We start from the raw sequence: 18,962 nt of genomic DNA, 5'->3' as shown, positions 1-18,962 counted from the left end.
GTGCAATAAAGAATATTCTATATATCTACTGTTATTTAGATATTTGCGCTAAAGTTTAATTGAAGTACACGCACAAAATTAACAAAATCTCATTTGGTAGTCTCAGAAATTTAAGATAATTATACCTCAACATGCTTTGCTCATGCTGCGATGCTTAAAATAAGATGTGTAATATGAGTGTGATAAACTACGGTTTATGATAAAAGGCCTTGGCAAGTTATTTTTTTTAGAGCTTACTAAGAATGAAGAATCAAATTTATGGAACTGACAGGTCAGAGTAACTTCCCTTGTTGGTAAGGAAAGTTGTTCTATAGGCCCTGTGATACAAAACTTAAGAAAGCTGAAAGGTGTCATAATAATAATATATCCTGAAAACTTATTCAGTTTAAAATTTGTGTCGTGTGAATAACATTAATAATTAGGGAATGAAACAAAACTTAATGTTTTTCGATCAATTTAATATTTTTAGTAACAACTAATCAATATTTTAATTATAAATAGATACTGCTAATGTACAACCAATATTATAATAAATTGTATCGACACCCAAAAAGCGGTCTCTGGACGAAATATATTTCAAAAAGGTACATTTATTATACAAATAATAAGATTTGAGATTCAGATAAGTTCAGCTGATTTCAATTGTATTTTTACCTAATATTAACAGTTTAAAATGCTACATTCACATAAATAACTTAAAATAATGATTAAAGACAATATTTACATGCGTAAAATAAATTTTACAATGACAATTCAATTCAACAGATTCATAATTTGGATAAAACCGGTAAGAGCTGTCAGGCATAAAAAGTTTAAAACATACCTCAATTCGATTTTTGAAATACGTAACACTGGTTCGGTTTTTAAATTACGTTAAAATACTTTTTTTATCACAATAGCTATCATGCTAAAATTTAAAACGATGGCTTTAATTTTTTCCAGTCATGGATTATATAACTACGAAAATTAAAAAAATAACTTCAGTCTTTTAAATCCGATGCGGTATCAGTTCCTCAGACTCTGTCATTGAATATCCGAAACAATTCTTTTTAAAGTTACTTATGTACAGAGATCCGAATTTTAAGCGTTTTTTTAAACAACCCAATGAAATGTACTCGATCACCTGTTTTAAATAATACCGATTGTTTTAACATCGGATTTTTTATCTAAAACTAACACGTTATTTTACTTTGAAAACTTTTTTAAGTAAAACATAATAAATTAAAACAAGTTTTAATAAATATTTTTTCATATAAAACATACATGACGAGTTAGTATGCTTAGTGTATTTATTTTACACAATAATTAAGCTCAGTAGATTTAGACTACCTATACACACTTACATGCTATAACTATTTTATATCACATATGAAATATCATTCAAGTTGATATAATTACTTGCATGATCAATAAAGCTTCCACATATACTGGCAAACTGTCGAATTTGGAATGTCAAACTATGTGTCAAAGAAACGTTACCGAAAAGCAATTGAATTTGTCAAATTAGCGAACCGAGTCAGTTGTTGATTGAAAAATACAACGGAGTTAACACAAAGGTTGAATGTAAGCTTGCCAAGTGAAAAGTCTGCGCTTACGATTGTCTTATTACATAACGAATTGTATATAAGTTACTACATTAGTAACACATGCATTTAATTACACTAAAACGGTTCGAGGCAGAACTTGTATAAAATTTGTAAGAAATGTCTGGCGGGTTCGCGTGCAACACTATCTCCCTATATCGGACGCAACACGCATACAATATTATACGTATAATACTGATTATTTAATTCGTTTAATATTTAATTAAAATTCTCCAGAGCGTTTATCTCGTAATGTGGGACACTTTTACGATGGCGCTACTTACTGACTGATAAGGCTCTACGCTACCTCCGCCGCTGAACACCCAAGAAGACACTTTATGCAAATGCTATTAAGCCACAAATTCCATTAACCGATTTAATTATAATATGAAATTATAATTACAAGATAATTTCGCTGTTGAATCTCAAAACAGTTATGCGAGCATGCACCCAACGCGGACGTCCATAAAATAGAAAGTATTTATAAAACTCAAATGAATATTACCGCTGTTATAATAATTGCAAATAACTTCTTTGAAAACCCTGAGTATTAACTTTGGAATGATATTAAGAAATATCATTTAAAGTGTACATTTAATTTAAGCTTACGTGTCTTCTTGGAATGTGCAGTTGAGTATGGACGTTATCTACGAATAAATAAAATACACAGCTGACCGCGTAGGGAAACCAATAAGTCCAATTAAGTATTCATTCAAAATGAGCCGATGATGGAATAAATCGTCTGTCAACTGGTCTCATTAATTTCCTAACGACAATGTCGAAAAATAAAGTTACTAGATCACATGTTCGCACTTAATAGTCAAATAAATTAACCGAACGAGTAGCTTACTTTAATTTTACGCCGGTTCAATTATCATGTATAAAAGAAGAAATAAACAGTGATAGAGAAACTATTTACATAAGTCAACATGATATACGATTTCGACGACATGGATAGATGAAATAGTGAAGTGATTATATACAAGGTCCGTTATTTGCCTCCGAATAAAAAACAGGTCCACTCTCCAGTCTGAGTCACATCACACCTGTCCGACACTAAAGTTTCTCTCATTGATCACTTCTACAGCGGCGTCCGAATGTCTATAAACACGTGTGCACCACTTTTTCCGTGCGACATAGTTTGCACTTGACCTCGCAGCACCAGTGGAAGGTGCAGTTACATCTCTCCACCACGAACATGGTCTCCGTGCGGTACCCTCGGCCGCAACACATGAGGTCACAGCCGTCGACACCGATGCTCGTGTCGTTGCAGGCGCGCCCGTGTGTACCGGGAATGCCCAACCTGGGGTTCTTTTCACAGAAGCCCGGTGAAGGCTCAAGGTACACTAAATCCTTCGCCCCCGGGGATTTGTGATCTGGGTTGTGAGGGCGCAGTTGAAATCGGTATCGGTCTCTTCGTGGCACCCTGTGTGGCGCCGCATCGTTTCGCTGCGCCGGCGCCTCCAGGTCCGTGTTAGGCGTCATGACCCGCGACGCGCCATCGAAGCGATCCTTCAACGCGTCGCCCACAGAGCGGAAGCTCGGCAGCCTCATCCAGCAAGTCTTGACTGTGCACGAACCCGACATGCCGTGACACTTACATTCCTGCCGCATCTCCGTTTGCACATGCTGGGAACAAAACAACACAATCAACATCTCGTAGTTTAATTTATTCTATCATAGGGAGGTCTATAATGATGTCCAAATATCTTTAAATTCCACCGATAAGCTTCGATACAGTGTGATCGATGATCTTTTAAGCGTACTCCATCGATCGCATCTCACGATCGAGCAAATTGTTACAAATCGTGAAGAGGTGGGCCGGTCGTCACCGCGCGTGGACCGATCATAAATCATACTCTAGGGACATTCATCATTCTTAGAAGGTAGATAAATGACGCGAGGATGGGAGACAGTAAATATTTTCCTATCTCGGAGCGAAGGCGCTTCGTAGAACGTGGACGACGGTATTTATTCATTGACATGTAGATAGCCGCGTATGTTATACAGTCTAGTGTCCAAATATGTGTTAAACAATCGATGGAATGCTGTGAATATTCATCAGGTGGACACCCAGTGTGGCTGTCGTGACAGGAATTAAGCGCTGCGGTTAATGACGCGTCTGGGTGGCTCGGGGCGCCCGACGTCCCATTTTGATGAATTTTGGGAAGGAACGGACAGTGGATATGCAAATGTGGGTGTGCGGTGGGAGGGAGATGCGCGAGCGCAACGAATGAGTGCCTGTTGCGCAGTCGTCGCGAGAGGGGCCGCGCCGCCCGACGCATAATTAATATTACACAAGCGACATGTCAAGTGGCGGACGATCGATCGTCATCCATAATGGTAATGTAAACATGGCGCGATGACAATGGCCCTCATTGGCGATAACTGATTGTTTTATAAATGTTTATAAGGTGCTACCGTCGAGAGGCAATTGGATAAGCTTATTGACATGGGTGTTCAACACTTACCGCTCGGCCAGCCTCGTTGTTATGAAGGTTCATTTTTTCTCTCAAAGTTTTGCCTCTTTCCCCGGTGTCGACGAACTCGCGGCTGAACCTGAAGCCGAAGCCGATGTTGTCGCTGCAGCCGCCCCACTTCCAGACGCGGACGTTAGCGGCGGCGGCGGCGCGGCTGCGGTGCGGCACGCGGTCGATGTGCGAATAGTCGCACGTGCACGATTCTATGGCGCCCTCCGCGCACGCGCGAGCTACCGCGTGCGTCACTCCCGCGCTTGTTATAGCGTAGATGAACGCTGTTTCACGGCAACCTGGTGACAATAGTAGTGCTCCTTTAATTTATGTAAATTGTATGGAAAAAGCAAAAGTGGTTCTACAACCAAATTGTTAAATGTTTGATCATTATCGTGGTGAGACACGGAGTAGGTAATATCTATAAAGTTAGGTGGCTAGTGGCTGTCTAGATATACTCGTACATATATATTATAGCTGCTGTTTGAACTGAGCGCTATTGTTATTAAGTTATCCGGCCACATATACATATTTCACTTTGGCATGTTTGATATTCGTATAATTAATTCATCCCAACAGAAGAGGGGTCCATATTTTAATCAAATTTTATTATTGCTTCGGGTACAGGGATAAAAAATCTCGACGTTTTAAAATATTTTAGGTATGTATTATAATTTAAACACGCAAAACATTTGGGGTCATCAAGCAACTGCAATCCGAGGGATTGAATTGGCTTTGCTCTTTTTAATCGTATTATTTTATTGACATTTTTAATTTGTTGACAATATAAAATCCTTTTCGAGAGCAATGGGCACATTAGTTTTTTAATTTCCTTCGTAAAATTCTATCTCAAGTTTCGACCTGTCTGCACGATTTTATTCTTCATAATATACGAGCCTGGGTCTAAGCTTTTTAATTCTAAATGGCAAGTCCTAAACGAGGCGAGAACTGTTGGGACCTAATCAGTACACTTTATTAACATTCCGCTTGATCACAGTGTTTAAAGTTATCAAGTAAGGTAATAATCGTTTAAGAGCAACAAGATCATTAAGTTTATATTCACACAATAAAGACTTGAGCAATGATTGCATCGCGTTCATTCATCCCGCACGGACGAATACATAAATCGATGCTTGCATCCCGTATCGAATACTATAAATAATTAATGGCCCGGCATTAGAATCAAATACTCATAAAATACAATTAAAAGAGAGAGAGAGGGTATATCTCCGAGATTTAAAAATAAAAGAATCGCCTCTTACCTACCCGAGAGATTATAAATTTGATCATTACAAGTGGTACGGCGCGCGCATCGAATTCTCTCTCTTAATATCGATTTAATAGCCCTTGTACTTTTAACGATTAATACCATACCGAGCCTTTGTCTACGCGGGCTCGGCTACACAATAAGACGATATTATTTACTGAACCGGGACCCCAGTGACGTAACCCGTGCGGCCTACGACATCATTATAATAATCGATTAGTTTTTTTATTAATCACTGGTCGTGCCACATCGGTAGTCTATACATGTTGAATATCGAACCGAGACTTTATCTGGTAGACATTGTAATTTTATGGCATAAAGTGCTTTAATACGGGCATTGTTCAGCCTCTCATTATCCGGTCTCGCACCGAACGCGTCCAAGGTTATGATGGAATTCCTCAAAAGCCATTAAGATCTGATCTTGATCGCTAAATATCTGAATGAAAATAAAACTGACAATTAACGCCGCTCTAACACAAGTGTAATCGCGTGTCACCTCGCTGGCTAATGCCGTTCATTTAGTAATATAGTGAGGCTCGCGCGCTCCCTTGGTGGCCTTCCGCCCACCGACGCACCACCATAAAATCCCTTCGGAAAAAACTCACCGATCCCGTATGGATGTAAAAATAATAAGGAACGCGTATTTGTTGTTATTTATAATAATAATATGTGGAACGGGCCCGGAGGAGCCCGCGCCAGCTTTATTAAGGACTCAATAAGCAAATGAAATCATTTTTTTATTGAGTTGTCATCGTGCACCGATATAAATTACGGTGCGCACACACTGCCGCAGACCGCTCTCGGATTCGCTTTTTGTGCTTCCCTTTGGGATGTTATACAAAAGTATTTTATTCAGCAATTACTTGAGACGTTCGACCGAGAATTTTAATGTCAATTTCGCCATCATTCAATGCTCGGACGAAATTAATTCAAGGTACGTATAGCGGTCGCGAAGTCATGCATTTATCTTCTGTAATGACTTGGAAACGTTCGGTCGTATTAACTATAACGTATAGGTGAGGGCCAATTAAATATGGCACACGTAAATAACGCTCGTAAAATAATAGCTTTGGGCTAATCGGGTTTGTATTTAGGAGTGTCGATGGAGTACGGGGTTATCGACAAGTGCAGTGGGCACTACATTGCAGGTTAGTGTTTTATCGGCTGTAAATCGGGCGTGGCTTTACGGATGTCTGTTTAGTGCGTTACGATTGAGAGGAGTCGGAGGTCGGCGCGGCGCCGCGCGGCCAGGTGCACCACGTGCTGCGCGCCGCCCAGACTTCATACCCCGGAGACGGTGTCGCCACAGCTGGCCACAACAGATGGGAATCACTGCCCGCTGTGATTTTAACATCGCTACTTTTACTTTATCTCTAACATGATCTAACGGTACGCGGCTACTCGACCAATTAGATACATAAACGACAACTGGAAATAATTTTTAATTGGTCTGTGAGAGTTTTGAGGTTCGGCTGTCGATGATTCACGGCCGTGCCCCGACCCGTTTGACATCACTTCAGTAATGATTATTTGCTTTGCATAAAACATAAGTACCATTTATAACTATTAATAAATTGTTTTCATATATCATCGTGGTCGATACGACGAGCAACAAAGCCGATTATCACATTTTGCGAATAAATCGCGACGTAGAAAAATTATGACAGATGTAAAAAGGTTCTGTCCTCGTGAGCGCATTAGTCACGGCATTAATAAATGTAAATTCTTGCCACGAGCCTAATTAAACGGCCAAACAACGCTAATCCGACGCCGGCGCTGAATAACCTCTAATACAAACAGCCATTAGTTACCGGCTTGTATAGGCCTACGCAATAAAATATTCATAATTAAGGTGTGCTATTATTTTATTGAGGCAATTTCGCCCCATCAAATCGCAGTCAAATAAGAACAAACATGAGTAATGTGGATCTATAAAAGTAAATTATTATTATAACTGATAATAAAGTGCTGTCCGTGGATTATCTGTGCAGATAATAAATGGTCCCGTGGTGGGTTTACAACGCGAGCACCGAGCGATAATTCCATCCCGACGGATTGGCAGTTAAGTTGAGGCGTTGAGAATTTATAAAAGTCAAAAACTCGTAAATCCGAGCGCGCGTCCGCCGCATCGCAGTTAAAATAAAACTTAATCACTGTTGACATTTGACGAACACCTGGCCCCGCGGCCACTACCATTAAATAATTCAAAATTAATGTACTAATTAAATATGTTCCCGTCCGCATTGAGTCATCACGCTGGGGTGTTTCCATAAGATTAATTTGAAAGATTGACTTATGGAGGTTTCGCGCGTCGCGCTTCTTCTGCCTTATTTATGACGACTTGCATTATTCAAATTTGATGAGACGTAATTACTCAAAACAACCATAAATCACTCGTTTTATAATACGGTGTTTGGCCGGTTTAGAAATCGTTCCGGCTCGCACCGCTTTATCCAACCATGATGAAGTCATTGACGTCGTGTCATTTGTATCTAAACATGTCTTTTATGAGTATATGATGATATTTTATCTACTGAAAGACGGACTGTAGAGGTTATTAAAGATGAGATTCATAAGTTAATGAAATAAGAATAGAGTTCGCGGTATAGTTGTAGATAAATAGAATCCGAGAGGCAATTTTGCCGTAAAGGCCCTTGGAAGACGAGGCAATAAAAAGCAATAATTCATTTTCGTTATGCCATGTATGGGTGATAATTTCACATTGAGTCCACGTCCCGAGGCTCCGGTGCGACAATTCAAAATTACGTCGGTCGTATATCACTCATTGTGAGTGGCACAAAGCGCTCCCAGCTACCACTGGCTACCAGCCAACACCGCGACACCCATTCACACAATGGACAAAGACATTTGTTTTCAAACTCCAGAAAAAGCACCGAAAATAATTTCGTTTTAAGTGATCTGTCCATAAACAACAAAAGGGCGATCGGAGCGTTGGAGACTGGGAATCCGACGATAAATATGATCTCGCTCGCCACCGGTCCCTCGCCGAGCCTAATCGTCTCATTTCAGTTTCACAAAACGCGCTTTATCTCGAAAACAATTCAAACGCCACACAACCTAAAACGCTTATCTAATTGAGCATTAAATATTTCGTCGAGGGCATTTTATATCGGCTTTATTTTCGGTGTCGATCGTTTTATACGTTTTATCCACCCACGACGTCGGAATCTCGGGTGCGTGTACGATACACACCAAAACAGGAAATATTTGAAAAAAGGTCGGGTTTTATTGGCCGAGTTACCTGCCATTAGGAGCTACGTTAGGTGTAAACGTGGCTTCCGTGGATCTTGTACGAGTGCAGTGGAATCGCTAAACTACACGGCAGGGGGCCGCCGCGGGAACTCGGACCATATATTTTCTATTCTCGACTCGACAATGACGCGACGAATAAAGGCCTCACTATTGTGTCGTTGTCATCGTTTGTGTTAATACGATCCTTGAGGTTTACACCACAATGAGATGAAGTTGTCGCGTCCGAGTGTCAATGGTGTGACAACGTGTAAATTACTAATTATTGGTGTCGCGTCCGGGGGGGCTTTGTATGCTCACATCCTAATAACGCAGGCACTATTTATTTCTTCGGGACTGATGAGTTTCGGGTATAACATTTGCGAGTTTATGTTTTTTATTTATTGAGTAGCGCTGTGACGAGCTCCCGCGGGGTCGACTCCGTTTTTATGCTCTTCAAATAAACGTAATTGCAATGTATTAAAAAATCGTATAGTGTATAAATGCGTTCGTGCGATTCGCCCGCCCTGACGGCCTTTAATAAAGTAGGTAATATGCTCTAAATGCGCACGCATATAACATAAATTTTGTAATCCACTTGCTCTTTTTATCATGTGAAATGATTGCGATGGTGGTCCGAGCCGTGTGATATATCTGGCTTTTTAATTTAGAAAAATGGTACTTGCTTTTATAGTTTGTATGCTCGCATACAATATCAATGTTTATTTTTTGCTCTAGGCATTTAGTTTTATGACTGTCGATGGTTTATACTTTAGTGTGTGCGTAAGAACTATATATCATTTGCATTCAGGTACTAGAATTGAATGATTTAATGTTTTAAATTAATATGACTGGCTTTGTGTCTAGCTGAATTATGAACGGCAATCCGTTTCTGTGTAAGCTGACTTGTGAATGATGCCTTACGTTGTCTCGAGCCGAGTTAAGCTTTCAGTAACTTTCTCGTGGGCTCGCAACACTAAAATTGGCCGTATTTAGAAATGAAATCGTAGATGACATTAATAACTATTTGGAACATAAATAGTTCTTTATTTGTGTAATGTTCTTGGTTTTTGGTGTTTCGCCCGAGGTGACGAGACCCAACCGAAGGTTTTTTCTTTACGAGCAACTTAAACGTTGTGTAAACATACGTGTACCTAATTGCGATTTGTTACCAATTTCGTTCTTCATGAATATTTTATAAGCTTAATGTTTTATGATATCTTGTTTTTTAATGAGAAAATGCCATTTGTATCAACAATAGATTTGTTGCAGTAGTGTTATGAGATTTCTCAAGTCTTTAATGATCGTTTTTATGTCTTTGATTTGTCAGTTAATTATATATTAATACTCATATTTCATAATAATAGTATTATTAATCAATCGTTTTTTATACAATTTAATTAAATTGGTTTTTGAACAAATTAAAGGTGTAATTTCAAATTATCTAAATCTGACCAAAGTGAGAATTAAAATTAGACTAAATTTTATGCCTAAAAGAAGGTACTTACTTTTTTTTAAACCATATTTTTAAAGCAAAGACAGAATAATACTAATATTTTTTCTTAATTTATTATAAGGCGATATATTTTCTAAAAGGAGGTTTAAATGTAAACAAATTGTACACATTGGGTTCTCAACATTAAGAAAAGTCCACTTGGACCGCTAACAGAACGACATTTACAGACACGGCTTGTTCTATTCATTAACGGATTTGAAGCCGGGGTCAATAACCGGAACAGACGTAGAAGATACCACATACGTTCAAAAACATATAGACGTATTATTATTATCGTGCCGAATTCAAAATGAGCACGAATTATCTCGAGACACCACAGACTATGCTCTTAATTTACAAGATAACCCTCTAATGCTCGCCCTGAACTGTAACCCAACAAAAGCATTTTCATATTACTCATATTTATTGACAGAATTAATTTAAATTCGATATCTGATTTATACGATGTTTACACTCACGCTTAAAAGCTTTGTTGCAAAAACTTATTAACGAACGCAAAAAAAAAATACAAATAATGTTAACGACAGAATTGAATCACAAAAGTGCATTTTTTTGCTATTATAGCGAATAATTCTTGTTGTGCCGAACAGATGTTCGCAGGCTCATAATAAGGCGTATCGCGTACAAAGCATCGAAATCGGACACCGGAGATAGGGCAGCCCCGATCTGACGACAAAATAACACTATACCGGTCCCAAACTTGATTGCTAAACGATTAGCTACCTTATGCCGTAGACAATAAAGTCCCTCGATGTCTCAACTCTCCACGAAACTAAATAAAGCAATGCGTTTTAAAACATTTTAATTTCGAAGTGTACCTTTATAAATGTATGTTATTATTTTAAATTGAAAACTAAGTCTTTATACTGCTTTAAATACTTAATGCGATGTTTTAAGTAAAACTTGTAAAAGGGATTATTGCCTGTATTTTCTCCCTATGCTATTGAATTCAGTTGGGCAACCAGTATTGTGTGGCTAATGGGTATCTATTTGCTGATTTATATCTATTGATAATAATCTACATCCATTCAAATCAACTAAATGGATTCGACGCTAGCGCAATTGTGGACCGGTGTTTATGGGGCATAAAAACACGTTTTTTTTTTATCGATACTCTATTGAGAATCGATGCGGAATTAAAATCGGATTATGATCTCATTGATCAAAATGTAAACTTATTTGTATCTATGGAAAAATATGAAACGAGCGTTTTTAAAAAAAAAGGAATTGTAAAAAAAGAGATTTATCGACAAACAGGAACAGGAACGTCACTCAGCGTCGTGTAATTGATCCAGGATGTTTTATCTTGATGAGTCCTTTATATGTGCCCCCGACTCGCTACCCTCCCGTTGAATACAGATAAAATCTTTTAAAAGGGTTGCCAACTAAAGATATCACTTAATTTGTAGCTCCTCTTTGTAACTGGAATTGGGGATTTATACAAAACACATCTTTTTGTCCACCGTTAGTATTTGCAGGGTTAAATGCGAACTGTATGCGAGTCGAAATTTTCGATGGAGTTTTTTAAAGATTAGCCTCTTAAACGTCTCAATGGTCTGTAATCTGTTTCCTTAGTATTTAAGAAGGGTATTTAGGGCTTATCTTCTTAAGTTCTTTTTAATGTTTTGTTCGTTTTTTTTTCGTTATATCAAAATTGAGACAAATGAATGACGCGTGTACCCAAAAACGTTTTTGCATTTATTGTTCAGTTTTTGTTCGTGAAGGTGACAACAAAAACGTGATTCGAGTATTAACTCGTCAACCTTTGTCAGTTGTTTGGATTTAATTAATCTAATAAGTGCTTACCTCTGTCCACGATTTTGCCAAATAAGTTTTTCCCTCTGAGGAAGTTTCTTGTTGAGCAGTTCCATCTTCTGTATTTGAACTGGTGCTGGCACTCGGCGACAGCCATGCTGGCGCCCTTTGCAACTGCTGATAACACTCCAGGGTTCTCTCTCGCTAGCCTTCTTTGTTTCCGCCTGAGTGTGGCGTGAACAGCTGGGTCCATGTAAAGGACTGCAGGTGAAATCGGTGAGAGATTATTTGGTTCCCCGGCTTTGGCTATACCCCTGCAACAAAATAGGATTTATTACAAAAGGCTCTTTAAGACTTGCTAATCAAGCACCCACAAAAACAAATCTCATTGTCCAAAAGCGATAAGATTGACTTTTGTCACTGTAAAAGACAATGCCTCGCGTTCGAAAAACTTAATAAAGAAAAACAACGAAAATAAACACAACCCGAACGCCACTTAAGGCAATGGGTGCAACTCGAAATGAAATGCTCATTTGAAAAGGTAAAGACAACAAACAATTGACGACCGAACTGTCAATCCGCAGACGTTTAGATAAATATTTGCGTCGCGCATTAATCCTTGAGGGCCGAGCGGGTAAACACGGGCTGAGAGCGATCGAGATCACGGCCTGTTGACTCGGCCTCGCTCCACCAACATATTCGGCCCACAGTAAAAAAAGGCCTCGGTGCACTCTCGCACTTGGAACGCTGGAAATCGTATTACTTTTCTATTTGCTTTTCTTTGTAGTCGAGTGTTACGTAAATATGAACGTGTTCGTCGGAAATTCTCGTTTCCTTCGAGAATTCACGGAGGCGATGGTTTTAAATTTTTGTTCTACTTCTAAAAATAATAGACAAAGAGATGAAACGGATATATGGTTGATAGTTTGAGCCGTCGGCTGTGCTATGATGACGTCTCTATTGTGAAACTCGCGTGGGAGATTGTTTGGTAATTATTTCGTGACTACACTGTATATAAACACATTAGCGACCTCTTAATATGGTTAAAATATAGGCGTCAACACTTTACATATTACACATTTAGTAGCGGAGACGACCGGCGGGCAAATTTTTATTACTGTCAACATCATATTTATAATAAATGGTTAATAACTTTACTTTTAACGGCAAATAACACGTGTAGAAAACGAATAAAACCTTCATTTGTCAAAGCGACACTTAATAACGGTTATATAGATCAACTATTTTAGATTTTAATGTACACGTGTTCATACGTTATTTTTGTAACGGCATGTCAATAATTAAAAGTGACAATTCAATAGAATTTAGATTATACATGACATAAATCAGTCCAATTTAAAATGTGTATGCACTAGCAATAGAATTGATAGAATAAATCCGTATGTAGGTGCAATAAATTGTTGTCCAGTTATATTGACACCCACGAACGGTTTAAAACAAAAACGAGGGATAACCTTATTTGCCCGACCATAATATAGGGTCCTTTGCACTTGTCACGTTGGTAGAAACTCAAATAGTGGTTACACACAGTCCTCGAGGAAAAAATTCTGAATGGCTTTCACGAACAAACGTAATGTTTGCACAGCGATAAAGCCTGTGTGAATGTGTCAAAATATTGTCTCTGAAGACGACTTGTGTCTCCTTGTTTGAGTAATTAAGATACGTTCCTTGCGTTCCCGTGTTTTGTGCCTTAGACTTGTCGATGTGTTTCGTTTTTTTTTTGTGGGATGCATTTTTGTTTTTGGAACGCATTTTTGCTACTTAAATTGAATTTAGTTTTTTTTTGCCTTTAGAACAAAATTGTTTTATCTCATATGAACTTTTAAATTTTTCTGAGTCAAATATTGCATGCCTTCCCAGTATGCGTGTTACGTAATGAATAACTGTGCGAATTGCAAACTTTAATAAATAAAATAAAGCAGAACAATAACAACTTAACAAATAAGATTAAAAATAAAGATCAATGCGACCGCAATTTCCTTGGTACAACTTCCTCGCAATTTGGATTTAGCAACACATGTCCTTAAAATGGAAGACTTCATTCTCGGCACACGTCCTGCATACGAATCAGTCCTTTATTATTTAATTTGTTGGCTCTCGCGAGGCGTCAAAATATCAAACACTATAAACCAATTTAACATTACACTTTAAACTGAAGAATAATGTACGAATGACAACGAGAGTAAAGTGTCTTGTAAGACTGGTCGGCGTTATCAGTGGTATCATGACGCCGGCACGCGATTTCGACCGTAATGTAATATGGACTACGAGTGATGAATACGAATGAAGTGAGGTGTGGCGATTTCTTTTTTGCTTGAGGCAACGTACGAAGATTTTATGTGCTACAGTTGGATATTAGCGCCCGAGGGTAAAATCATTTCGACCACTGGGCACAATTTAAACGGCCTAGTAATTAAAACTAAGCGAGAGAATCAATTATATTGATTATTCTCCACAGAGTACCGTTACCACCATTTCTCATTCTAGAATACTTTTATTTCAAACTTAATTGATAAAATAAAAATGAAACATTTGAATTATTGTCATTCTGATTCCGAATAAAGAATGAAGTCGCTCATAAATTCGCGGCAATTTACACATGAACAAACTATTTAAACTTTAAATAAAGAATTGCAACATTTATTTCGTTCATTTTAATTTCAACTTATATCTGCTTGTCTCAAGTAGGTTGTTGGTTTATTTTTAGTTTTGTCCTTTAAATAGTGTGGGCTTGTGACTTGAGAGGAATGGGACCGATACACCATCTTCCGGCAGCTGCCCAAAGAACTAAGTGCTCGCCTTTATATTTCATATTACCTTGATAAGATTTATAGTAGAACTTTTTCACTTTTGTAAAATATTTTATAACCAAAAAAAATATGTTGTATGTTAATTGTGGTGCCTATTAACGTCTTGAATGTCATTAAGGTATCTGTTTTCGATGATTAATGTTCGAAAGAGCAGAAATAAGGTGTGTTGAATGTTTTTTTCCGCCGTTTTGTCGAGTTACCGAATTTATAATAAGAGTTATTAGTTTATATTAATCTTTATGAAGCTATTATGTTTGACGTTGTATTGATTAATACTAAAGCTGATGAATGCGAGGGGAATGAGTTTAAAGATCTTACTGACGGCTAAACATTTATTTTTATTAGAATTATTTCATTATTTATTTGTCGCTGTCATTAGTATTGCAAAATGAATACCAAAAAATGTTTTGATATGTTACGATGATGGATTAAATGCTTTTTTTTAATGTAAGCCACTATTAACACAGTTCACGTAAGTTTTACGAGTGTTTTGTAGAAAGTTGATAAGAATTTGGTTGAAGTATTCACGCCTTCGCCGTCGGGTCGCGCCCGATTGTATCGCGGACATTTTCATTGCTCTTATACGTGTTTAAATGTTAAAATAGAAAGGCTTTTAATTTTAAAATATAAATATAAACGTTTTTTTGGAGTTAACTAAAGAAAAAACAAAATAAAATAAGTTCTTTTATAAAAAAATTAACTATAATTTATAATTCCTATTTTTATTGAAAAAAAAGTTAGTATTATAAATCAAATAAATGAATTGTATAGTTATTTTAACAGTTAATTTAAAGAAAACTAAAAACGTTACGAATGTTATATAAAAGCCGCGACGCGCGCCGGCCGACGGCGGATTAAAATCTCAAACTTTTAATGTGTTACAATATTATTTAAATTACATTATTAATGAGTAGCGTTATAATAATATCAAAACATTATATTTAACAATAAGAAGAATGTTTTAATTTTGTTATAAAAAATGTATTTTCTTAAAAATTTAAAACATTTTTTAAAGCAACTACGAACGTAATTTTATCTTAAATTAATTAATTATTCAAACAGATGTAGTGTATTTGTGTAATGCAATAGCACGAGCCACTGTTTGTTGACATTGTTAATAACTTGATAATGCAATATGCATATAAATTGTATAGAGGTGCCCTTACTCTTAAAAATTATAACCAGACAGAACTAAGTCTGAAAGCTAGTCTAAAATATATAATGGAAGCTTTGTTAAAATTATGTTATGTGTGAAGTTATAATCTTTGCTTAATTTATCTACTAGACTAAACTTAGTAACCTTTTAGTTAAGCAGTTAAATTTTAAATAAACATTTGATATGTCGACTGCAAAATTAAGGGGACTCCCTGGGAAGGCTTAATTAAGTGTCAATAAACTACTTCCTGCAATATCTCTTAGCAATGAATATACAAATAATATTTAAAAGAGTTATGAGGCTAAATAATTATACAAACATAAGTTATGAGAATATTAATGTTAAACATTGAAACAATCCATGCGACAATAACGGTGATTTAAATCCGATTCCAATTTTAAAAGTAGTGATCTAAATTTAAATATTGTAACTCTAAATAAAAAAATACTCTCATTTCATTCTAAATTCAATAAATTGGGTGAAATTATAAATTTATAATTTTGTTGTTTTATAAACTTGTTAATTGGTATCGTAAATAAACGCGTTCCGGTCGACGCGGCGACGTTGCGTTTGCGTTTTCAATATCACGATAATTAATACTGCGTTTGATACATGGCTAATTGGCGCTGTATTTATGTGTGGATTTATAATGTTTACACTAAATTAATAAGCTGAGACTTATAGTATAATTTGGGGAAAATATTGCGTTTTAATGTGAGTGTGTTTATTTTTGGTTTTAGTTTTTATTTCTATTTTACTTTTAGCATTTCAGCAATCGCTAAAATTATGTCACTGTTATAAGTTTATAGTATATTTTTTTAACAATATTAAACGGTAGCTTTCATGAATATAGCCCTTTTGATTGAATATTTGTATTTTATTTGTCCGAAATGATATTAAGGTATCTGTCCCAAATTAAAATAATTAATTAGTAACAGGAACTATCATACATTTCACACACTGATTTCACTGATTCCAATTTATTACAATCGATCTAAAAAAAAATTGTTGTATCGGTTTCTTTATAACGTTAATAAAACTGTTTCTATTTTAAGTTTTACACCATATCTAGTAGATTTCTAAGTCTACAACAGAAGATTAGTTAGGTCGCATACCAGAAGCAGTGTGATAGTGTATGCAAATACAACTTGATGCCCCTGTCAGTCAACTCAACGGGAGCTGACAACAACTGCTATTTTGAACTAGTTAAATCTAGTTCTTCCAACAAGTTTAAATATTAGCTAATACAGGAATTATTTTATTGAATTAACTTGTAGGTTAAAGTGTTACATTGAATCTTAAGAATATTTATTAAAGTTACGTGTTTTGTACGTCAATGTTTAAGTACATTAGTCATTCTTTATTTAATAGTGATGTAGACGAATGTTTTGTTAGTTAATGTGAAGTATTAATATTTAATGCTTAAACGAAGATTTGTTACTATCATAAAACTTGTCGTTTCACTGTTTATTTATCGCCGTAAAGTTTATTAACTTTGTCAATTTATAATTGTTAGCTTAAAGTTACGTATTTGTAAATTTTACTCAAGGAATTTATCTACTCAAATCCTCATCAAATTATTGTGTCTATTAAATTGATTTTATGAACAACCCGTTAAAAACAGAACAACCAATTCGTAAGACTACAGTATTAAGTTTTAGTGCGCTATTATCGATTTCACACTAGTACGCAAGTTTTATGCCTCGTTTAATAGTCCGCTAATTATTCCGAGCCCAATTTATGTCAGACATCTGTTGAAGACAACATTGTTGTGGCCGGTGTTATGCGGAAGGTACAATACACAAGTTGCTCATACTGTTGTATAGTTTACGACACCGGCACTTTATTAAACTCAAACATTTACCGTGTTTTGATATGAGAATAGCGAGTATTCGGTAGTTTTTTTTTTAATAAACAGTTTCTTTACCAATTTAAGTTAACCAACAAGTAGTAACACAATTATTTTGACGTTTACATACAATTTAAGTTGTGTGTCATGAGTTTATGCTACAGACTATGCAAATAGGTTAGAACTATGCAAATAAGTAGAGGGTAAAAGTTTGACGTAACAAAATGTCAACAAACACATACCCGCATGAACCGGGGTGGATCAAAGATGAAAACAAAACATAACAGACACGCCACTCACCACCACATGCTGCCGCGTCCCCTCCGAGGCTTGTTGGCGGCTTCGCACGTGAAACACAGAACGATCACAAATAACCACAGGCACTTCATAATGGGCGGACCCCGCGAGCGTGAGCGCGGCGCTTCGACTCAGATACGTCTGGCGAGCGACGCAGGCCAGCCATCGAGGCGGGGTCGGTCCAAGTATTGGTGGGAGGTATCTACCTGTCACACCGCCCGATTGGTCTCGCACTTCTGTTTTTTTTTTGTCTTACAAATCTTTGATGTGTTTAGGTCATTAGGTTATGTGAGATAATTCGTGTAATTGGATTGTTGGACACATAGTTTTGGTAGACAGGATCAGTTGGTATTTTCTGTTTTTGTTTTTGCACAGTTTTAATCGGACGTCATTCTGCAAATTACGACAACCGCATATCGGCAGCACATAGTGTATTTTGTTAACTACATATGTCGTATTTTTTAAGTCCCTGGCACACTTATGCAATTATTACCTTGTTTATTATAATTATCAACTTCACATAGGTATTCACTTAAAGATTACTACATAAATACTTAATGTAAAGTACTTATATTAATGATAACTGCTTGTTTTAATACCTATTGCATACATATTCAAGTATTACTTGCATTAGACATATAAAATGCTGAATTCCTGCATAATTGTTTATTCTTACTAAAACTTAGAATGTTTCATTCAACACAAATAAATGTACATGGGATTTTAAACCTTATACCATTTTGAAAGACTTAAATGAATTTGTAACACCACCATGACATAAGTTGGTATCCTTTTAGGTACAATTTTGTGTGTAGAGATTTCTAGGAATCGTATGTTGTTAATATTACTTACTTTGTGTCGCTATCTACCGAATCCAGGTAGCTAGCAGTCTAAACATTTCCATGAATTAAGTAGGTACTCAGTACTTGAGTTTAATGTAAATATTGACATTATTAGAATTTAGCAATAATATTGTGTTGTACTGTTT

At 36.5% G+C, this 18,962-nt stretch overlaps 1 protein-coding gene across 3 annotated transcripts; it reads right to left on the bottom strand.

The window, feature by feature from the left end:
- Positions 1–1,221: 1,221 nt before the first annotated feature.
- On the bottom strand, positions 1,222–18,610 carry LOC113501240 (protein Wnt-1). Of its 3 annotated transcripts, none has more exons than XM_026882320.1 (4): positions 17,978–18,610; positions 11,893–12,155; positions 4,055–4,353; positions 1,222–3,212 (listed from the first exon to the last, which is right to left on the bottom strand). In XM_026882320.1, exons 1-4 carry the CDS (start codon positions 18,064–18,066, stop codon positions 2,685–2,687), a joined length of 1,179 nt encoding a protein of 392 aa, XP_026738121.1. In that variant the 5' UTR covers positions 18,067–18,610; the 3' UTR covers positions 1,222–2,684. The 3 variants fall into 3 exon arrangements, with proteins under 3 accessions (XP_026738121.1, XP_026738122.1, XP_026738123.1); XM_026882321.1 differs by lacking the exon at positions 17,978–18,610 and adding an exon at positions 17,756–17,963; XM_026882322.1 differs by lacking the exon at positions 17,978–18,610 and adding an exon at positions 17,693–17,746.
- Between the last annotated feature and the right edge of the window lie 352 nt (positions 18,611–18,962).

The sequence above is a fragment of the Trichoplusia ni genome, chromosome 15 (assembly GCF_003590095.1).
Source record: "Trichoplusia ni isolate ovarian cell line Hi5 chromosome 15, tn1, whole genome shotgun sequence".
Classification (NCBI taxonomy): Eukaryota; Metazoa; Arthropoda; class Insecta; order Lepidoptera; family Noctuidae; genus Trichoplusia; species Trichoplusia ni.
Note: the sequence above shows the minus strand (reverse complement) of the source record. Positions and strands in the feature narration are given on the sequence as shown.

What these genes read in the sequence shown, in the direction of transcription:
- LOC113501240 (XM_026882320.1), bottom strand. Translation starts at nt 18,066, where the DNA reads ATGAAGTGCCTGTGGTTATTTGTGATCGTTCTGTGTTTCACGTGCGAA. An exon ending in TGGCAAAATCGTGGACAGAG is followed by an intron (nt 4,354 to 11,892) that starts GTAAGCACTTAT and finishes TATTGTCACCAG; the next exon opens with GTTGCCGTGAAACAGCGTTC. An exon ending in ACAACGAGGCTGGCCGAGCG is followed by an intron (nt 3,213 to 4,054) that starts GTAAGTGTTGAA and finishes TTTTGTTCCCAG; the next exon opens with CATGTGCAAACGGAGATGCG.